The following is a 19,692-nucleotide window of genomic DNA, read 5'->3' on the forward strand; positions in this document are numbered from 1 at the left end:
GGTTTTTTCTCTCTTTTACTACATTTATTTTTCGTTATGTTTTAGTTATCTAGTTATGTTCGTATACCGCTTAACCGTCAAGTGTACCTCCTGTTGTAATCATCTAAGCTCTTATATAAGTATTTGGTGTTATAAAAAAAAAATAATAATAATAAAGCAAAAGTATGCATGGTTTCAGAACCTTTTTAATACAATCATTCAAGTTGTCTTGTATATTAATTAAGGAACTTTATTGTTGCATCCTTGTACGTTTTCTCTTTCGTTTTAGTTAATATAACGCATAGGGTCACTGAAGATGTCTGGAATCCATGGATACATAATATCGTGAAAAAAACAAGAGATAAACTACATATTATTCTATCTACTATTATCTATATCAACGTGCATGGCGTTAGAAGCAGATAAGCCAAGTTGTTTTTCTTAAACCAATTTATATTATTTAATGCAATTGTCACTTATAAATTTACAATATGCATAACTTTGAAATATGAGAGACAAAACAGACATTAAAACACTGAAGATACATATAAGAAGCAGAAAAGGAGAATGGCAAAGGAGGAGGAGGAACCGCTCAGCCCGATGGCACGTATTTTTCAATCATCCGGAACAGACTACTGCACCGTGATCATTGTTGGGTTCAAAACTAAGATTAATCCTGATGTAATTCTTGATGATTTGAAGCAAAACGTTTCCAAACATCCTCGTATCTCCAGCATACTGGTAACCCTTGATATGTTCTGTTTTGCCATGGTTGATGCATTTCCTCTGCTTTTTTCTCTTTTCGATATAACACATAAATTCACATAGAAGAACCAAGGCCCGAGTTTTATAAGATATGGAAACAATAGCAAGATGGTTGCTTCAATCACGATATGCAACCCCCTTCCCAATCAAAGCCGTGCGAGCACTAACAGCTTCCCTAAGCGATACTATTTTTTTTTATGAATCTACAATAATAAAGCTACTGTAGTTTAGTGTAACAGAACCAAGAACAAATCATTTACCCATTTTTCAGGGGAAAAACAATTGTTTCCATATTTTGTTTGGTTTCTTTAAGAAACCATGCATGTTTTCATTCTAATATCTGTTTTTAGCTTTTTTTATTATCCATAGAACTACTAACGATGCTATGTTTATAAAGTTGTTTTATATAAGATCTAATTAAGAGAATAAATCATAAGAAAAGCTTAAAACTTTTTAAAAATAGATGCTCTTAAACCAATTTTTTTTACATCTAATTAAAAGAATAAATCATAATAAATGCTTAAAAACTTTAAAAAAATAGAACCAAGTTACAAAAAGAAAAAAATTAGATGCCCTACGCCAATGTTTATTTTTTCCTCGACTCTGGCCCCAATGAATCTCTATATATAGCTTTTCCTTTAGCGCATTCCTTATATACTAAAGCACAAGTCATTTGTGCAATCAGATTTTGACACATGTCAATTTTCTTTTTACAAAATTCAAAAAATTAAATTTTTACTACAATTTTCTGTAGACAAAAAATAACACGATTTTCCATTTCAAATATTTTGTAACTGCAAAAAAGTTCATATTTTCACTCAGATTATCATTATCACGTTTCATGATTAATTCATTAACTTCCATTGTCAACTGTTTTGTCTCTCACATAACATTCAAACAACAATTATTTTCCATATTTCTTCTTCTTCTTCTTCGAAAAACAAGAAGCAGAGCTTTTTTTTTTGCTAATAAATAAATCAGAACGCTGTTTCACAGAGTATTAATATAAGAAGCTGAAGTTATTTTCAACATGAAAAGATATTCAAACTTTTTTTTGAAAAATGTATACACATCTATATCTAAAATTATAAAAAGGATGAAACTCAGCTTTGGTTTCAGATGGTAAAATATTCTGAATTCAATTTTGATTTTTTTTTTTAATTTCAGGATTTTCTTTATTTTGTTTTGATCAATAACTTTACATGTTTTATGTTTATTTCTCGATTTATACTTTAAAAGTATTTACAAACTAAACTGAATGTTTCAATATTTATATACTATATTTTAATACTGGTATACATCTCACCTTTCTATAAAAACAATCTTTAAAACATATATGATATATACATTTCTCAAAAGAATCACAAAAACGATTTTAGTATTTCCAGCTACTCTATTGGAATATAGTAACTTCTAAGTTTATGTGTCAACTTATTACAGATTTATAAAATATGTGTCTAACATAATACTTTTTTAAAAAAACTGTTGACAGGCATTATAATTTTGTGATTATATAATTTATAATACATTAAAACTGACCCGTGCTTAACACGGGAGATAATACTAGTATTCTCTCTATTGTATAAGAGTGTCTCCTAAAAAAATTCTTTAACTTCAAATATAAAGTTTTTTGCTCTTCAAAAAGAAACTTTAAAATTTCAAATTTGGAGTTTTGAGAAGTGAAACTTTCACCACTCAAAACTTCAAATTGAAAGTTTCATCTTTTTATTTGCATTTTGCTCCTTATAATTAATTAGACTTCACATTTATGATTCTTACATATTTTCTTATTCATCGTTTTAAACCTTCAATTTTTATATATCATAAATATTTCAAATTTGTTCTTATATATTCAAATTTTACACATAAAATTAATAAAAGTTTTAAAATAATATTTCTAATATTTTAAACTAGAATTAGACAACAATAATATTACAAAAGAAACTTAATAAAAAACTTTTTAAAAAGATACATAAATACATAATTATTACAAAATTTAAATATTACAACAACACTAATAGTTTGGCAAATTTACTTGAGAACCTCCAAAATCTCTTAAATATTGTCCACAAAATTTTTGTGTAACCGAATATATGGAATAATGTGATATTTTGGTTGTAGTTAAATATTTATTATTTATTTCTATTTAAAATATGATTTTAGTGTAAGATTTTATTAATTAATATTACTGTAATATTTTTATATATGTACTAGTTATTTATAATTTTTTTATAAATTTATACTAGTTAAAATAAATGTAAAGACTGTAGTGTAAAATACAAAAAAATTGAAATTAAATTTGAAGTTTTGCATTTGAAGAAAAATGAAACTTCAAATACAAAAATTTTCAAACTCTAAAATATAGAGTCGTCACGGAGATGTTCTAATTACAACATTCACTTATTATCAATAGACTAATAATTCCATATCACAATAAGTCTATCTTCGTGTTTGCATTTGTTTTGCCCTTCAGTCAAACTTGTATGTGCTTTTGACGTTGCATTTAATTATAATTAGGAGGTTAATGCTGCGGCATGTGCAATGATAATAAATATATTAAATTTTAAAAGTGAAAACTTAATGTATATTTTAATATACTACACTGGTTTTTTTTTTTAGATTTTAGCTATATGAGTAGAAAAAACCCATAAATTTAAGGGGCCCTAAATTTAAACACTTAATTATCTGTATTTGCCACCAATTAATAAATTCAAGTAAAATTCAAACATTTGATTATCTATGACATTTTGGCAATTCATTGGTATTGTTTTGTTTTGTTGTAAAAATGCACTTACAATTAATTGTGGTCGAATATAAAAATATCTAATAATTTTTTCCATTTCCTAAGTTGATAAGAATTTTTCAGTATTTATAATTATGTTACTAGTTTAAAATTATCATATGGTGATACATATAAGTTATTTTACATTTAACGAATTTCACAAAAAAAAATTCAAATTTCATAAATTAAATTGTCCATGTCTTAATAAAAACAGGTCATGTAATATTAATTTTTATAAAGTCATTTCATTGCTTTTATTGAAAATAGATGTGATGATGACACAAACAATTTTGAGAAAAAATGACTTCTTAAATAATGTTTTAGAGATATTTTTGTCTTTACATTTATTTATAATGATCAAGTAATGTATGATACAAATTGTGGTTTCTATGTTGAATTAATAAAGTACAAGATTTTGATCCGCACTTTGAAAGCTCGGATTTATTTTTGGTATTAAGAGAATTCTTTTATATGAATTTCTATATAAGATATTGTATAGTTATGGGCATATTTATCCGGAACCGAAGAACCGAAAAACCAAAACTAAAACCAAACCGAAGTTCATAAATAACCAAATAGATCATTTATCTTTGGAACCAAAAAAAACAAAAGCTTAACCACTATTAGACCTCAGCATCCATGGATAATTTTTTTAAACTTTGGAAAGCAATATTTAGGTACTTCGGTTTTTCGAGTAATTCAGTTTATAAATTATATTCTTAGGATATTTTTTTTAAATGGCGTCAAGAAAGCATTCTATTTGTACAAAATATTTAACTAATTTTAGTGGGAGACAATATGTATTTTATAGACGAATTTAAATATAAACATTGTTTTTATATCCGAGCCAGTTATGCAGTCAAACGGGTAAACGCAGTGATCTGCATATAAACTGTTTGGATTTAGTGAAAACCTGTTAATTAAAAATTCTATAGATCTATAAAATCTGCCATTAACCTGTGATATGACATTGGTCGACCCCATAAAATCCAGAAAAATCATCAGATTTTTTATAAAAATTTGATTAAACTTCTCATTTACTTTTTAATAGTACATAGATTGAATAAAGTATTTGATAATAGTTTCACATTATAACAATCACGAAAGCTACGATTTTTTGATATGGTACATAATGGTTATATATAGTTTGTAAGTGTATATTTTCTTGTCGTAGTGATCATATAATTTTTAAGTTTGTATAATATGATCTATACGAAATGTGATGAGATTATATTATATTATAACGCATGATATAAACAGTGATTTTTTTATAGTTTAATTAATGTCCAATATGTTAACATAGTAATAATGGAATTTATTTAAACATTCAATAAAACAATAATGAATTTATTAAAATGTTATATGATATCATTTGGTTTGCTATAATAAAGGTTAGTTATAATATATGGTTGTATTTAATAGGTATGACTAAAAATGAATAGGTACAACATCCTTGCATAAGTATATTTTTTAAGAATCCATCTCTTTTAATAGTATAGATGTTGGGGTCAAAATCGGTAACGACGAAATCAATGTCGAAAAGTTCTCGAGAAACCTTCCTAAAAAGAAAATAAGAATACGGAAAACTAAATCTTCGTATTCTTAAGACTATTACCAGGGACCATTCAAACCGTCGAACGAACAATTCCCGAGCATCGGAACAAACCAACCAGCATAGTCCGACCAATCGGAGAAGTTGGATTAGGCAAGGCCAACTCGCCCAACGACGAGTGGAATCAGTCTTGTCCATACTCGCCTTTGCCAAGTTGGATCTGTCCAGAACAATGTATTCTCGTCTCCAGAACTCCCCCCTTCAGGCCTCGGTCAAACTTTGTCTTGTTTCGTCTCGATCGGAGTTACCGTTGAAAGTTTACGGAAAAACGACAAAAGCTTATTTTTGCATATAAGTTCGGGTCAATCGTATAAAGACGATAATGGTTAACTTAACACCATTGTTATCTTCACTATATGATTTATTTGGATTATCTCGTAAAACCGGCATCGTACTGGAGGTTACTCTTCCGAAAAGAAATAGTAAAAACATTTTCGTTAAAAATGGCCCAAAGGGTCAAAACGCGACAAAAGGCCACTTACGATTTTTAACGAGAAACGGCCCGAAGTTGCTATGACAGTTTATCGAATATTCGAGAGAAGAGATAAATGTCAATTTTGAAGATAAATGTCAAGTTTGGAGATAAATGTCAATTTCAGATGTAAATGTTAAAGTTTCAAAGGATAATCATGAAGATCGGAAAAAATGAAATATTTTCGCCAAAGGTTGAACTCGACCCAGAAGCGAAAAAGGAAGGCACAAACCAACCTAGGAGGAGTATATAAGGGATTCAAAGGCGAGAGGTGGAAAAAGAGAATTTGGACACACAGAAAACTTAGCACTTAGAACGATTTAGGCAATTTTCTATTTTTGTTATCGAGCTGCGACTCAACTAAGTTTTCAAGTCTTAGGTGATTAGAACTAGGATATCGCCGACAGCTCTTATGGCCAAGGCTTTACCTGTTATAAAAGCTTATACGCAAATTCGGAATAAGATCTTCTTTGCTCTCTTTTCAATTCTATCAATTTAATACATAGTCTATTTTTCGTTTCCTGATTGCTTGGCATGTGGTTTAACAGATATCCGGGACCTCTGGGAAATTTAGAGTTTCCTATCTTTCCTAATTTAACGGAAATCGACAGTGCGAATTTCAGTTCCCACAGTTTGGCGCTAGAAGGAGGAGGGGGACGGATCAAATCTAACTCTCAGCCGCAGACGCTCGATCAGACATGGCAACAGACAACCCACAAACTCATATTGATGGAGATATCAACGACAACGAGAACGTTGGCACCACTCCAGCAGTGAACGTGTCTGCGGTCAACGCTAATGCTAACACCGCAGCGTTCGAGGAGATGTTCACCGCCTTCAAAAAGAAGTTGGAGGACCAGGAAAAGCTCATAGTCCTTTCGCCAAACAGGTCGAAACCCTAACAGCGAGAACCAAAGGCATCCTCCCCCGTGGAGCTACGAAGCTTTGCGGAAGAAGACTTGATTTTACGACTCCGCTCGACAGACCGGGGAGCACACAGGATAACCCTACAGGAGAATACCCTGGCGAGATAACCTATGCTTTGACTCGGAAAAACTCGGAAAACCTTCCACGCCGTGCAGGAAACGGAGGAGTACGAGGTCGAACGAGTTAACTTGGAGTCCAGCAATCAGTCCGATCATTCTAACGACGACCAGGAGCCGCACAAATCGGCTAGATTTTTCGTCCGAGAAACCCATGACAGAAGAAGAGGAAAACACCTTCTGGGTCGAACAAGAAAAACTCGCCGAGGAACATGCTCAAATCACTCACAGCAAACACCGACAAACTCGGGAAGCCGCTGATGGTTATCTCGACAAAATCCGCGATCTCCGTGATTACATCACGAAAACGGCTGAGGAAGTGAAGGCGGTGAAATCTCAAATTCACCACGCTACCAGTGCCGCAGTTGAGATTGACAGGCTCCTCGAGGAAGCTCAAAAGACTCCCTTCACCGCTCGCATTACCGAGACAAAGGTCTCAGAACCTGGAAAAAATAAGATCCCTAACTACGTTGGTACCACCGATCCTAAGGCGCATCTGCAGACCTTTCAGATCGCCATGGGGAAGGCCAAGCTAAAGGAAAACAAAAGAGACGCTGGCCATTGCCGCCTCTTCATCGAAAATCTCTAGGGAGCAGCGCTCGAGTGGTTTTCCCACCTTAGGCGAAATTTCATCAGAAGTTTCCGTCAACTCGCTTCGGAATTTCTCAAACAATACTCTATGTTCATATATAGAGAAACTTCTGACGTCGATTTCTGGAGCCTTACCCAGAAGGAGACACTCTGGTACATGTCAAAATTCTGAAAGTGGATAACTCTCGGCAAGCCGTGGACAATCCAAGATGCCCTCCATAAGGCAGATTACATCACCATCGAAGAAGAGATGAAAGTTCTGTCGCGAAAACATAAGTCGACAGAAACATCCTCGAAAGATGCGGCATCAGATCAGCAATCTAAGAAGGGGAACTCTCTTAACGACAAGTACGCCCATCACGAGGGAGATGAACTCCAGGGGGCGCATAACTATGCCATTAACTCCGAACAAGGAAGGACGTCAGGAAATACGTGGACTTAAAATTCGGGATACAATGACTTCGTCTTCTACGGGTTTCACCAGACACGAGGACACTCGGCCGTGAACTGCAAAGTACTAGGCGCGAGGTTAGCCGCAAAATTACTCGTAGGAGAAATCTCTGAAGTCACCGGTATCAAGGATCTCATCGGCGATTCCAATCGCCCACCTAAAACTGATAGAACCCCAGAGAATCCTTCTCAAGGGAATCAATCAGGCGAAAAACGTAGAAGAAGGCAGGACTACAAAGAAAACGACAATAATCATCGCAGAGTGAACATGATCATCGGCGGATCGCAAAACTGCCATGACACTGAAACAAGCGCGAACTGGCCGGCCACGTCTCTGCCCTGCGACGTACTAAACGACGCGATCACCTTTGAGGAGGAAGAGACTGGCGGAATCGACCAGCCCCATTGTGAACCGCTCGTTATTGATCTCGTAATCAAGGATCTCGAGGTCATAAGGATCCTAGTCGACACAGGAAGCACAGTGAAGTACCAACGCCGAAACCGCTGACCGGGTTCTCCGGTATAACGTCAATGACGCTCGACTCGATTAAGCTCCCGGCGATGGCGAAAGAAATCACGAAAATCATTGACTTCGCGGTGGTAGACCTCCCTGCCATCTACAACGTGATCATGGGAATGCCTTGGATAAACTCCATGAAGGCAGTATCATCAACACATCACCTAGGCATCAAATTCCCGACTCCCAACGGAATTGCTGTAATCTGGGGATGCCAAAAACAGTCGCGACTTTGCTTCCTAGCCGAACACAAACTACGACAAGACACGATGACCTCTATGGTCAAACCGAAATGAACGAATACAGCTCAGCTAACATCTGAAAAAGCTTCGAAGAAGAATGATCCAAATCATTCACTCAGGCAACGGCCGCGGAAAACATGAAAATTCCCGAGTCATCGCTTCATACATCCCAGAGAAATCAAATCCGAAAGAAATCGTCAATCCAGTAACAGTCACCGCGACTAATATGTCCGACGCAATCTCGCCAAACGAGTAAGAAACACTCACGACACAAACTGAACTACGAGATGGCTTGATCCCCGAAAGGAGTACGTAGGCAACTCGTCACAAGACGAGTTCAGCTATCCCCCTCTCTAAAAGGGGGGAGGGGAGTGGGTACGTATACATATACTCGTATACTCCCACATTTTTAAAAATTTTATTATAATAAGAAAAACTCAATATGATTTCCTATAAAATCTCGCAACTCACTTTACCGTATCTTGTAAATAGCTTTTGGCCACGATAGCAGTCGGCGATTCGCTTAAAAATGCTTATGTACAAAGCAAAATCGTATGGCCCGGACACGGGAATTATACGAATTCAGCCTATCAAATCTCAGATACTTTCAAAGAACCTCGCAGACCACATAAAAACATTCGCAACACAAATTATTCCAAGAGACCCACAAACTTCTCGTCTAGAGAAGCAATACCTTAGAAAACACGATTCCTAACAAATTATTTCGGCCACGAGGTCAAAATCTTCATTCGGACCTTGTCCTCAAGAAACGTAAAAATCATTTTGCGCAAAGGAAAAAACGTATTTTTAGAAAAGTGAGACGTCGTAAAAACTTCTGAAGGTATATTTCCAAGACATCAAATAAATCTCTAAAACAGTCCATTTTCGACTATAAACTAACAAAGTTCGTTGATTGGCCCCGACGAATACTTTAGCCATCTTAAACAAACATAAACCGACCTTCCTCTTCGCAGAAATGGTCACTCGTACATCCGACAAGGATAAATAGTGCGCTATAAAAAAAAATCAGAATTTTTGGTCAGCACTTCCGAGACTTAGAAACTGTCATCGGAGAGATACTCGATTTATACCAGACAAGTTGAATAAGCCAAGAACCTATCGTGGACTTTAAATCAGTACGAATCAGGTTGAGATCGCATACGGGAATATGTAAGACGAAGTAGTCATCGCACACCCTAAAACATATGGTAAACCTAGGTCTTACTCTATTCCCAGCACATTGGTCTTTAACATCTCAAAGCATAGTATTTGACGATACGAGATCCCAAAAGTTGTCTCTTTGTATATTCTACGTTCACGAATCTTCGTAAAATTGAAAAAAAAATCGAATTTCTTCGCCCAAGACGAACAGCGAATACGACGATCTATCAAAATAGTTAGGTATGAGATGACAACTCACATTCTTCCCTCTACAACTACGAAAACATACAAACTCTTTGAACATAAATATCGTAGTTCATTATATGAAAAAGTCGCCCGGCGGCAGGGATTCAAAGCCACATACGGCCAGTCCCGATAACATAGAAACATGGCCACACTCTGCCAAAAATAAACATAAATCCTCCGGTAAGAATCATGCGCAGCACCGGATTATCCCAGACCACTGCTCCGTCCCTGTGCGTGAAAACCGGACAGGATGGGATCTTCTACAGACAGCTCGGCATCTTCCTCGATTGAAGGACCAGATCGCGGTCGGTAAAGCGCCACTGCTGCACAGACTCTTGCCGAAGTAAAGTAACCCCAGAAAACCGGACCTCCACGTAGGACGTTTCAAACAGCAAATAAATCCTCCGGTAACGAAGGAATGGGGTCGTAAACTGAAAGGCAAACGTAAAGTTAAATACTAACAATAATGGAATAGTAAAACGATCTGCCTCATTACCTCTCCTTCCCCACGATCGCCTGAAAACAGGAAGACACTCTTCGGAAACCGAGGCTTCGTCCAGGCGAACAAAAAAGAAGTAGTCCTTCCAGCCGCGATCGTTTGTAGCAAAGCCTTTGCCTATCGCCATCCGAGGACGCAGCCAGAAATCGTACAAATTTTCAACTCTCGTCCGATACAAACAAAATAAACTCTCAAGATAGTCGGCGGTGAGATCCACTCCCCGCTCATAGCCCAGAACTAGCATCCCGACAATATGCTTTAGACCAAGTGGAGAAATCTGGCTTATCGAAACACCAGAACGATCCAGAATCTCCACTATAGCTGGCGGGATAGGAAATCACAAACGACTACGCAGCAAATGCGCTTCGTACAAAGTGAAATATCCTCGAGGAGGATTATCAGCCCTCTCTCCCTCACAAGGCAGGCGAAATACAACATTCGTCGGAACTTGACAAAAGCTGTGCCTGCCAGCGATTATCTCGGCAAAAGGTCGAATGGGACACCATAGCTCTGGAGGAGGAATCTCTCTATTACATGTGGCGATCTAATATGCTTCAGATTCATCAGGATCCACGGAATGTGCAACAAACTCGATCTCCGGAACGACTTCATCACCATGGATGCGAGAATTCTCGGGATCAAAACACGAAGACAAAGCTCTCTCTGAAGTTCCTTGATCAAAAGACATTATCAAGAACAAAGGGAGACAAAGGGAAAGAGAGGGAAAAAAAATTTCTATCTTAAGAGATTCTTGTGGAAATGAGCAAGTAAAGAATTTGAAAACTTACACCACATACTTATAGGAAAATAAAATCTACTATTGAACCTCGGACTTTCGGCCATTGATTCTGCCTAACTTGCCTAACCTACCTAACCGCACGCAAGAATCGAGCTCGAAACTTGCGAGCTGTGGGGCTAACTGTTGGAGTCAAAATCAATGTCGAAAAGTTCTCGAGAAACCTTCCTAAAAAGAAAATAAGAATACGGAAAACCTTCCTAAAAAGAAAATAAGAATACGGAAAACTAAAACTTGGTATTCTTAAGACTAAAACCCGACAAGGGACCATTCAAACCGTCGAACGAACAATTCCCAAACATCGGAACAACCAAACCAGCATCGTCCGACCCATCGTAGAAGTTGGATTAGCCAAGGCCAATTCGCCCAATGGCGAGTTGGATTGTCCGATCCAACTCGCCGTTGGGTGTGTTGAAAGTGGTTTATCTAACTCGCCCAACGGTGAGTTTGATCAGTCTTGTCCAGACTCGCCTTTGCCGAGTTGGATCATCTCGTAAAACTGGCGTCGTACTGGGGGTTACTCTTCCGAAAAAAATCATAAAAACGTTTTCGTCGAAAAACGGACCAAAGGATCTAGAATGCGGCAAAAGCCCACTTACGATTTTTAACGAGAAATTGGCCCGAAGTTGCTATGACAGTTTATTGAATATTCGCGAGAAAAGATAAATAGATAAATGTCAAGTTTGGAGATAAATGTCAATTCCTGAGGAAAATGTTAAAGTTTCAAAGAATAATCATGAAAATTGGGAAAAATGGATTTTTTCCGCCGAAGGATGAACTCGACACAGAAGCGAAAAAGGAAAGCCCAAACCGACCTAGGAGGAGTATATAAGGGATGCGAAGGCAAGAGGCGCAAAAAGAGAATTTGGACACACATAAAACTTAGCACTTAGAGCGATTTATGCAATTTTCCGTTTTTGTTATCGAGCTGCGACTCAACTAGGTTTTCAAGTATTAGGTTGTTAGAACTAGGATTTCGCCGACAGCTCTTACGGCCAAGATTTTACCTGTTGTAAACGCTTATACGCAAATTCAGAATAAGATTTTCTTTGCTCTCTTTTCGTTTCTATCAATTTAATACATAGTTTGTTTTTCGTGTTCTAATTGCTTGGCGTATGGTTTAGCATATATCAGAGACCTCTGGGAAATTTAGGGTTTCTTATCTTTCCTAATTTGACGGAAATTGACAGTGCGAATTTTGGTTCTCACAATAGATATCTTATATAAATCTATACTATTAAAAGGGAAGGATTATTTCAAATATACCTTTGAAAGGTTGATGCATCTATTCATTATATTTTGGTCTTGCCTTTATTTTCTCTAACAATCAAAACAATAAAAACATGATATACTTTTTGGAAATATCGTTGGTTTTTTTTCAATATTATATTTTTTGCCATTATCATTTATTTATTCATCTAAAAATTATTAAATGTATTTTTTGGTATTGTAATATCAGTGAAATATATGTATCTCATTCTAACACGTAAATGTGAAATATTCAAAGCATATTATTCAATTTATGTTCCTTATATATGTGACATAATTTATTGACCGATTGAGCATATATTCATAATTTAATTTTAATCACTTTTCGATCATGTTATTAAACCGTAAAATACTAAAATTTACATTTTATATAATTATAAAATTCTAGGCCTTCTTATGTGTATTTATACTAAATTTTATACACTTATGATTTTTTAGGTTTTATCAGATTTTTAATAAATCATTTTTTAAAATCCAAATTTTGTAAAAATATATAAGTTGGTAGAACCTCTGATAGAATGCTACATGAAGAACATATGCCAATCCATATTATATATGGCTATAGGGTTTATCAGTTCGACCACGGATCATGATCGGATAAAAACACTGCTTATAATTCGTCTATAAACCACATATGTATCCCTACTAAAAGGAATTAAACAATTTGTAAAAATAGAATACTTTTTTGCACTATTTAAATGTAGATGGACTGTTAGTCTTTAGCATTATGTTTTGGTTTGAGTATTTTGAGTTTTGGTGTTTTGGTTCTCGAAATTTAGGACAATTATTCACAAAGTTTGGTTTGGTTTGATTTTAGTTGTGTTATTTTATTTTCTTTTATTTGGTTCATTAGCAAAGTTGAGAATCGCCTAATATGCAAAAAATAAACTCGGTCCAATTAAGTTATGGTTTGATTCTGGTTTTCCAGATAATTACAAATTTATAGGTAAAAATATTGGATACTTTGGGATTGTCAGTTTAAATATCATGTAATTTCGGTTGTTCGGATAAAAATCTCAGATAATTTGAATAATTTTAATAATTTAAAGATTTTTTTGGGTAATTCGGTTTATATATAATATTTTAAAAATATATGGTTATTTAGAAATTAAAAGTAATTAATATTAGTAAGTATAGAATTTGTATTTTAAAAATTCACTTACCCTTTTGGTTCTCCGTTACTTATGAAATTCAATTTATTTTTAGTTTCAAGATTTTCAGTTTGGTACAATTTAGTTCGTGGTTCCGAATAAATGTGATTGGATCTATACAATATATTATATTGAAATACATTTAAAATATTTTTTTAATGTCAAAACAAACCCGTGCTTTCCAAGCTTGGATCAAAATCTAGTGTGCTCCCTCCGGATACGAATGTAAGATGTTGTAGCTTTTTTTCTTGTATACTAATGTAAGATATTTTGAGGTTTAACTAATGCATTTTGGTTTTATAAAAATGAAACTTCCAAGAATATATATTTATCTGTGCAAAAGTGATAAATGTATATGGGTAAAAGAAATTTCAAAGTCAAACTATTAATGACTATTGCATGAAATTAAATTATTAAGATAACAAAAATTATTATTCTGTGATTCTTGTGTATATGTAAACAATCGATCAAACAGCGATGATCAGTTACAGTTTACAGTATTCCATTATGTTCTAAAAATTAAAAACTCCAATAAAATTATTAAAAATAGAGAATAATTCTTGATTTATCCAAAAAAGAGAATATTTCTTGACATGTATTAGTAGCAAATTATTAGAAGTAATATGTAGATATATATCAACAATACAAAATAAATAATTAACTAAAAATAAGGAAACAAAATATACCTGAATTCATAAAAGAATGATTTTCCAGTTCTTCATCAAATTGAATAATTGCACCATCATCCGATGTAGTTGAATTTCTTGGTGGACTTTTATTCAAATCAAACAAAGCTTCTCTTTCATTATTTTGAAATGGTAAATTTAAATCAAATCTGTGAAAGCCATTGATAAGTTTTAATTTGCATCAATCCATATTGCTAATATATATAGAAGATTAGTGAAATACTCTTTTGGTTTTGGCTCCATTCTAAATTCGTTTTCGTTAAAAATGTGGCTCCAAAACTAAAAAATTTCCAAAGTGTAAAGTGTCTTTTGAGTAACCAAATTTATCTTGAAAAACAAACACATCTAGTAATAGCAAATAATTATCTGGTCGGGTACATGCAACTTGTCTTTACTAGGGAATTTATTTGTCGTACGTTATGCATTAAAACTCATTGTAGTGACAAAATTAATAGCAAATAATTATTGTCTTAACATAACATGTGTGAAATACTTAAAATATCGTAAATTTAAATCCAGAGGGAGTAAACGAGAGCAGTATTCAAAGTTTGAAATTAAACAAAATCTTCTCTCGAATTGTACTGAAACTTTTATTTTATGGGTGATGATATTATAGTATTTGTGAAAAACATAAAATCGTATATTCCCTCTCGAATGTTGCGGTCAATTTCGTCGGCATTTCCCTTTTCAAATATAAAGAATACATGTTAACTAGTGTACCTGCGTTTTAAACATTTTGTCGCCTGATAATTCCTACAATTTCTCTTGGCTTCCGGTGAGCTAACGTCACAGGCTGAGGATGGTGCAAGATGGATCAAAACCCTAGTCAATGTAGAAGATCATGTATTCGTACCAGACATAGACCCTGACGAAATTGGTGACCAAGGAAACAAATTCGTAGAGGACTACATTTCACGACTTACAATGCTTCCTCTTGATAGATCAAGGCCCTTGTGGGATATCCACATCCTCAACGTCAAAACATCTGATGCAGAAGCAGCCGGTCTCATAAGATCTCACCATTCGTTGGGAGATGGAATGTCACGTATGTCTCTCATTTTGGCGTGTACTCATAAATCATCAGACCCTGAAGCGCTTCCTACTATTCCTATCCTTAAACGACGTGAAAACGTGTCACACGGCCTTAGAAACACAGGCTGGTTCTTAAGCTCGATGTTTGCCATTTATGCCACAGTGAGATTGATTTGGAATACCATTGTAGATTTTCTGTTACTCTTGGCTACGGTGTTGTTTCTGAAGGATACAGAGACGTCTCTAAAAGGTGGTGCAGAAGCCGAGAGCAATGCGAAGAGATTTTCTCATCGAATTGTTTCTTTAAATGACGTAAGCCTTATAAAAGACATCATGGACATGGTAATTAAGTTTAGATAGTTTCGGTTTGAATACTTACTATAATTTCTTAAAGACAACACTTTCACAAACAAATTAAGTGTTTTTCTTGTTTCCTGATCTTGTGACCATCTCTAGACTATCAACGATGTTTTACTTGGAGTTACGCAAGCTGCTCTCTCGCGCTATCTAAACGTAGCACATGGTAAATATCGACTTGCAATAAAAACATATTACATGTGATTTATATGTCTTAATGTTTATTTTGGATTTACGTGTTGCTTCTTGACCTAATAAAAGACAAGACGAATGGGAATGCTGGAACATCAAGACCGCTTCTAAATAATATTCCATGTAATGTACGAATTCGTGCAGGAATTTTGGTAAACCTAAGGTCGGAAATTGGAGTCCAGGTTAGAAACATGCACCTTTGAATACACTGTATACACCATTGTTCAAAGATATAGAAAAAATACATGTATTGTGACACGAGGCAATTATGATTGAAGCCATTGGCAGATATGATGGCAAAAGATTCTAAATGCAGATGGGGAAACCTTATCAACATAGTTGTTTTACCACTGTCGATTGGTCCAGAAACTGATCCATTGGTCTATCTATAGAAAGCTAAATCCACGATGGATCAAAAGAAAAACTCTCTTCATGCTCCTATACTTTATTTGATTATGAGCTTCATAGTTAGTGTGTTTGGTGCAAGGTATATAAAAATGATCGTTATACTCGATTTCTTTCCGCTGTGAGAAAGTGGGGAACTTATAACATAAGAGCAGGATTAACCCGGGATTCTTAGGATGTAGTTCTTAGCGGAAGTTAAGAAACTGTTTCTTAACTTTTTTAGTTAAAAGTTAAGAAACAGTTTCTTAACTTCCGCTAAGAACTCCATTCTAAGAACCCCGGGTTAATCATGGTCTAAGACTCTTATCATTTTAGATAAGAGCAGCATTGTTCAATCGATTATTATTAAGCACAACGGCATTCATTTCAAACGTCAATGGCCCAACCGAAGAAATCAGTTTACATGGCCATCCAATCGCTTATATCGCTCCTAGCGTCTATGGACACGCACAAGTATGTAAAGAGCCAAAGAACTACTTGATAATATTTAACTTAGTCCAACCTTTTTCTTCTTAATAATTTTCTTTGTTTTTGTTCTTAATAAATTTATGTTTGTGTTTGACAGGCATTGCTTATCCATTTCCAAAGTTACGCGGACAAGATGGTAATCTCGATAGCGGTTGACCCTACAATCATACCGGATCCGCACAAGCTATGTGATGCAATGGAGGAGTCTTTGAAATCTATGAAAATTGCTCTTTTAGGAAAAGGCTACTGATTAACGAACAAGTGAATAATATGTGTAATTAAGTAGTCTTTGTTTTGTGGAAAAAGATGATGTTCTTAAAAAGCCTTCAATGTCAATTCTTCGAAGTTATTTTCAAATCTTATTTCATATGTGTAATCCACACCCAACTAAACTAAAGTAATTTAATTCTTACTTTGACCATAGTGGATAATCTGCTTTATATAAACTTGATATCTTACTGTTAGATGCTCTATCATAGTAACTTAGTACATATTGAGAGTAACAATGAAGGAACGGTAGTACATATAAGAAACCGATGATACGATATAATAATGATACAATAGAAGAGCTTTCTTTAAACCTCCATCTCATATAACCCTCTTTCTAAGACAGAGGATTTGATTAACTTGAGAGACTCCACCAAATTATCACACATCTTGTGAGGGTTAGGAATGACTATTGGATCGGCTGTTACTGATATTATGACCTTGTTTGCATAACTTTGGAAATGTATAGTAAGAGCCTTTACACATACAAAAACATAATCAGCAAAATCATTTCGCACACATATAATGAATATATATAAGCGCAGACTTACATGTGGGTGGCCAAAAACACTAGGGGCGATATAAGACAACGGATGGCCGTGAAAAGTAATTTCTTCCTTTTGGACCGACAACATTCGAGAATGTCAATGTTGTGCTATGGATCACTTTCCTTACAAGAACTACACTTGCCTGTATTTTCAATTTGGTTCTCCATTAAATAATACTCATGTACTTTCAATAAACAAAGCATATACATGATTAACCTTAGAGTATATATATGTAATATATTAGCAACTTAGTTCTTACCTTGAGCCCAAGAACTTTTAGTATCAGCTTAAAGAACGCCATAGAGAATACAGCCTCAAGGGAATGCTTTTTGCGATCAACGGTGACTTTAGCTCGGCGCAAGTATTCTAGAGGGTCAGTCTCCAGCCCGATTGAGAATGGTAGGAGGATGTAACCGAAGAGGTTTCCCCATCTGCATTTCGATTTCTTGGCCATCATATCCGCTAGAGCCTATTTTGCATCATCGTAACAATAATGAAATCACACAATCAGCTTAAAAATATTGATTTCAAACACACTTAAGATTAAACATTTTGTTACCTCAATTCCTGCGTTTGGTCTCACGTTAATCATAATTGCTGAACGAAGTCGGATTCTCCTCATCAACTCTTTGAATTTCGGTGTTGCTTCTTGATCTACTTTGTAAAACAGATGACAAGAGTTTCTTTAGATGAGTGTGAGCACTACACTGTACTATGTACAACACTATCATGTAAAATAATCAAAACTTTTACCATATCTTCGACTAAGATACCGAGAAAGTCCGGCTTGTGTTACGCCAGGAAGAACATCGTTTACCGTCTAACAAAATAGATTTAAAACTAAAAATGTCAGCAAATATACATTTTTTTTATGTCAGCAAAATATACATATTTCAAAATATTCTTTAAATTGGGAATAAAACAAAATTACCATGTTCATTGCGTTTTTCACCAGCTTAACATCGTCAAAACTGATAATCCGGTGGACGAACCTCTTAGGTTTAAGTTCACAACCGGGTTTCGCTAAGAGAGGAGTCTCCGTATCCCTCAAGAAACAAATTGTTAGAGCAAACATTAAGACATCAACAAAAGTCTTGAAGACCAATCTTAGGATGAACCAAAGCCCTACAAATAACCACCAAATCTTGTTAAAGAAACCACTGTAGCAGGTCGGTCCAAACTGTTTTTTTCTGGACGGCGACAGTGGGCAAAGCCTCAGGGTCTGATGTTTTACGGGTGCAAGCGAGGAAAAGAGACATGAGAGACATTCCATCACTCAAAGAATGATGGATCTTCAGAAGGCCAATGGACTCAGCGTTTGATGTTTTGAGGCAGAGTAAGTGAATTTCCCATAATGGTTTAGATAAATCCATAGGAACGGTCGTTAGATTTGAGATATAGTCTTCAACATACTGATAGGGATTTTCAATGTCGGGGTCTATATCAGGAACAATCACATGCTCTTCTACTCTAACTTTTGTCCGAACCCAACTCGGTTGCCCTTTCTTCCCATTTTTCATCTCCTGAACTCATACAAAATAAACATAAATAAATATTAAAATATGATTTCATATATAAGAAAATCCATGATTTTTAAATTTTCCTTTTTATGACTAATATATTCCAAAAAGGTAATATATATATATATATATATTTTTTTTTTTAACACTGAATATATCATAATATTGAGGTCCAAAAGGACAAGTTTGGGAGCACCCCTGAGTTATAACACGAAGAAATAGAGAAGACAGAGGTACTAAAAAAAAAAAAAGAAGACGACATAAGAAGAAAAAGGGTGGAGGTACCAGTAGGTACTTATAAGAGCTTAATGCTCAATACTATCAGAAAAGGTTATGAAGGACTTGAGGCAGAAGCCAGTAACCTTAGATCCCTTTATCTTTACCGCACCAGAAGACATGTGTTTGACGCATCCTCTTGTAACATCTGATGGAGCCAACGGGGACCTCCTGAGGCGACATACGATTGTGTACGTATACCGACCACGACGCTCTCTGCTATAGACTTAGCAACTCTGTTTTTAAGGTCGGAAACATGAGAGATCGTCCATTTTTCAAAGCGATGTAGAAGCTCCAGTATCTTCAGAATCAGAGGTGAGAGCTCAGGAAACCTGAGAGGATTCAACAAAGCTTGGCGTACTTCAA

The 19,692-nt window shown here is 35.1% G+C and overlaps 1 protein-coding gene and 1 pseudogene across 1 annotated transcript; one reads left to right on the forward strand and one right to left on the reverse strand.

Annotated features, from left to right (window-relative positions):
* The first annotated feature begins 540 nt into the window (after positions 1-540).
* On the forward strand, positions 541-16,997 carry LOC106314890 (O-acyltransferase WSD1). Its single transcript, XM_013752697.1, is given in 8 exon segments — positions 541-720; positions 15,054-15,635; positions 15,750-15,816; positions 15,912-16,024; positions 16,121-16,329; positions 16,568-16,700; positions 16,813-16,957; positions 16,960-16,997. Coding segments are annotated over 8 exon segments (1,461 nt in total). The 5' UTR covers positions 541-546.
* A 238-nt stretch (positions 16,998-17,235) lies between these two features.
* LOC106317137 overlaps positions 17,236-19,692 on the reverse strand; it is a 6,726-nt pseudogene continuing 4,269 nt past the window's right edge.

Source organism: Brassica oleracea, chromosome C9 (assembly GCF_000695525.1).
Source record: "Brassica oleracea var. oleracea cultivar TO1000 chromosome C9, BOL, whole genome shotgun sequence".
NCBI lineage: Eukaryota > Viridiplantae > Streptophyta > Magnoliopsida > Brassicales > Brassicaceae > Brassica > Brassica oleracea.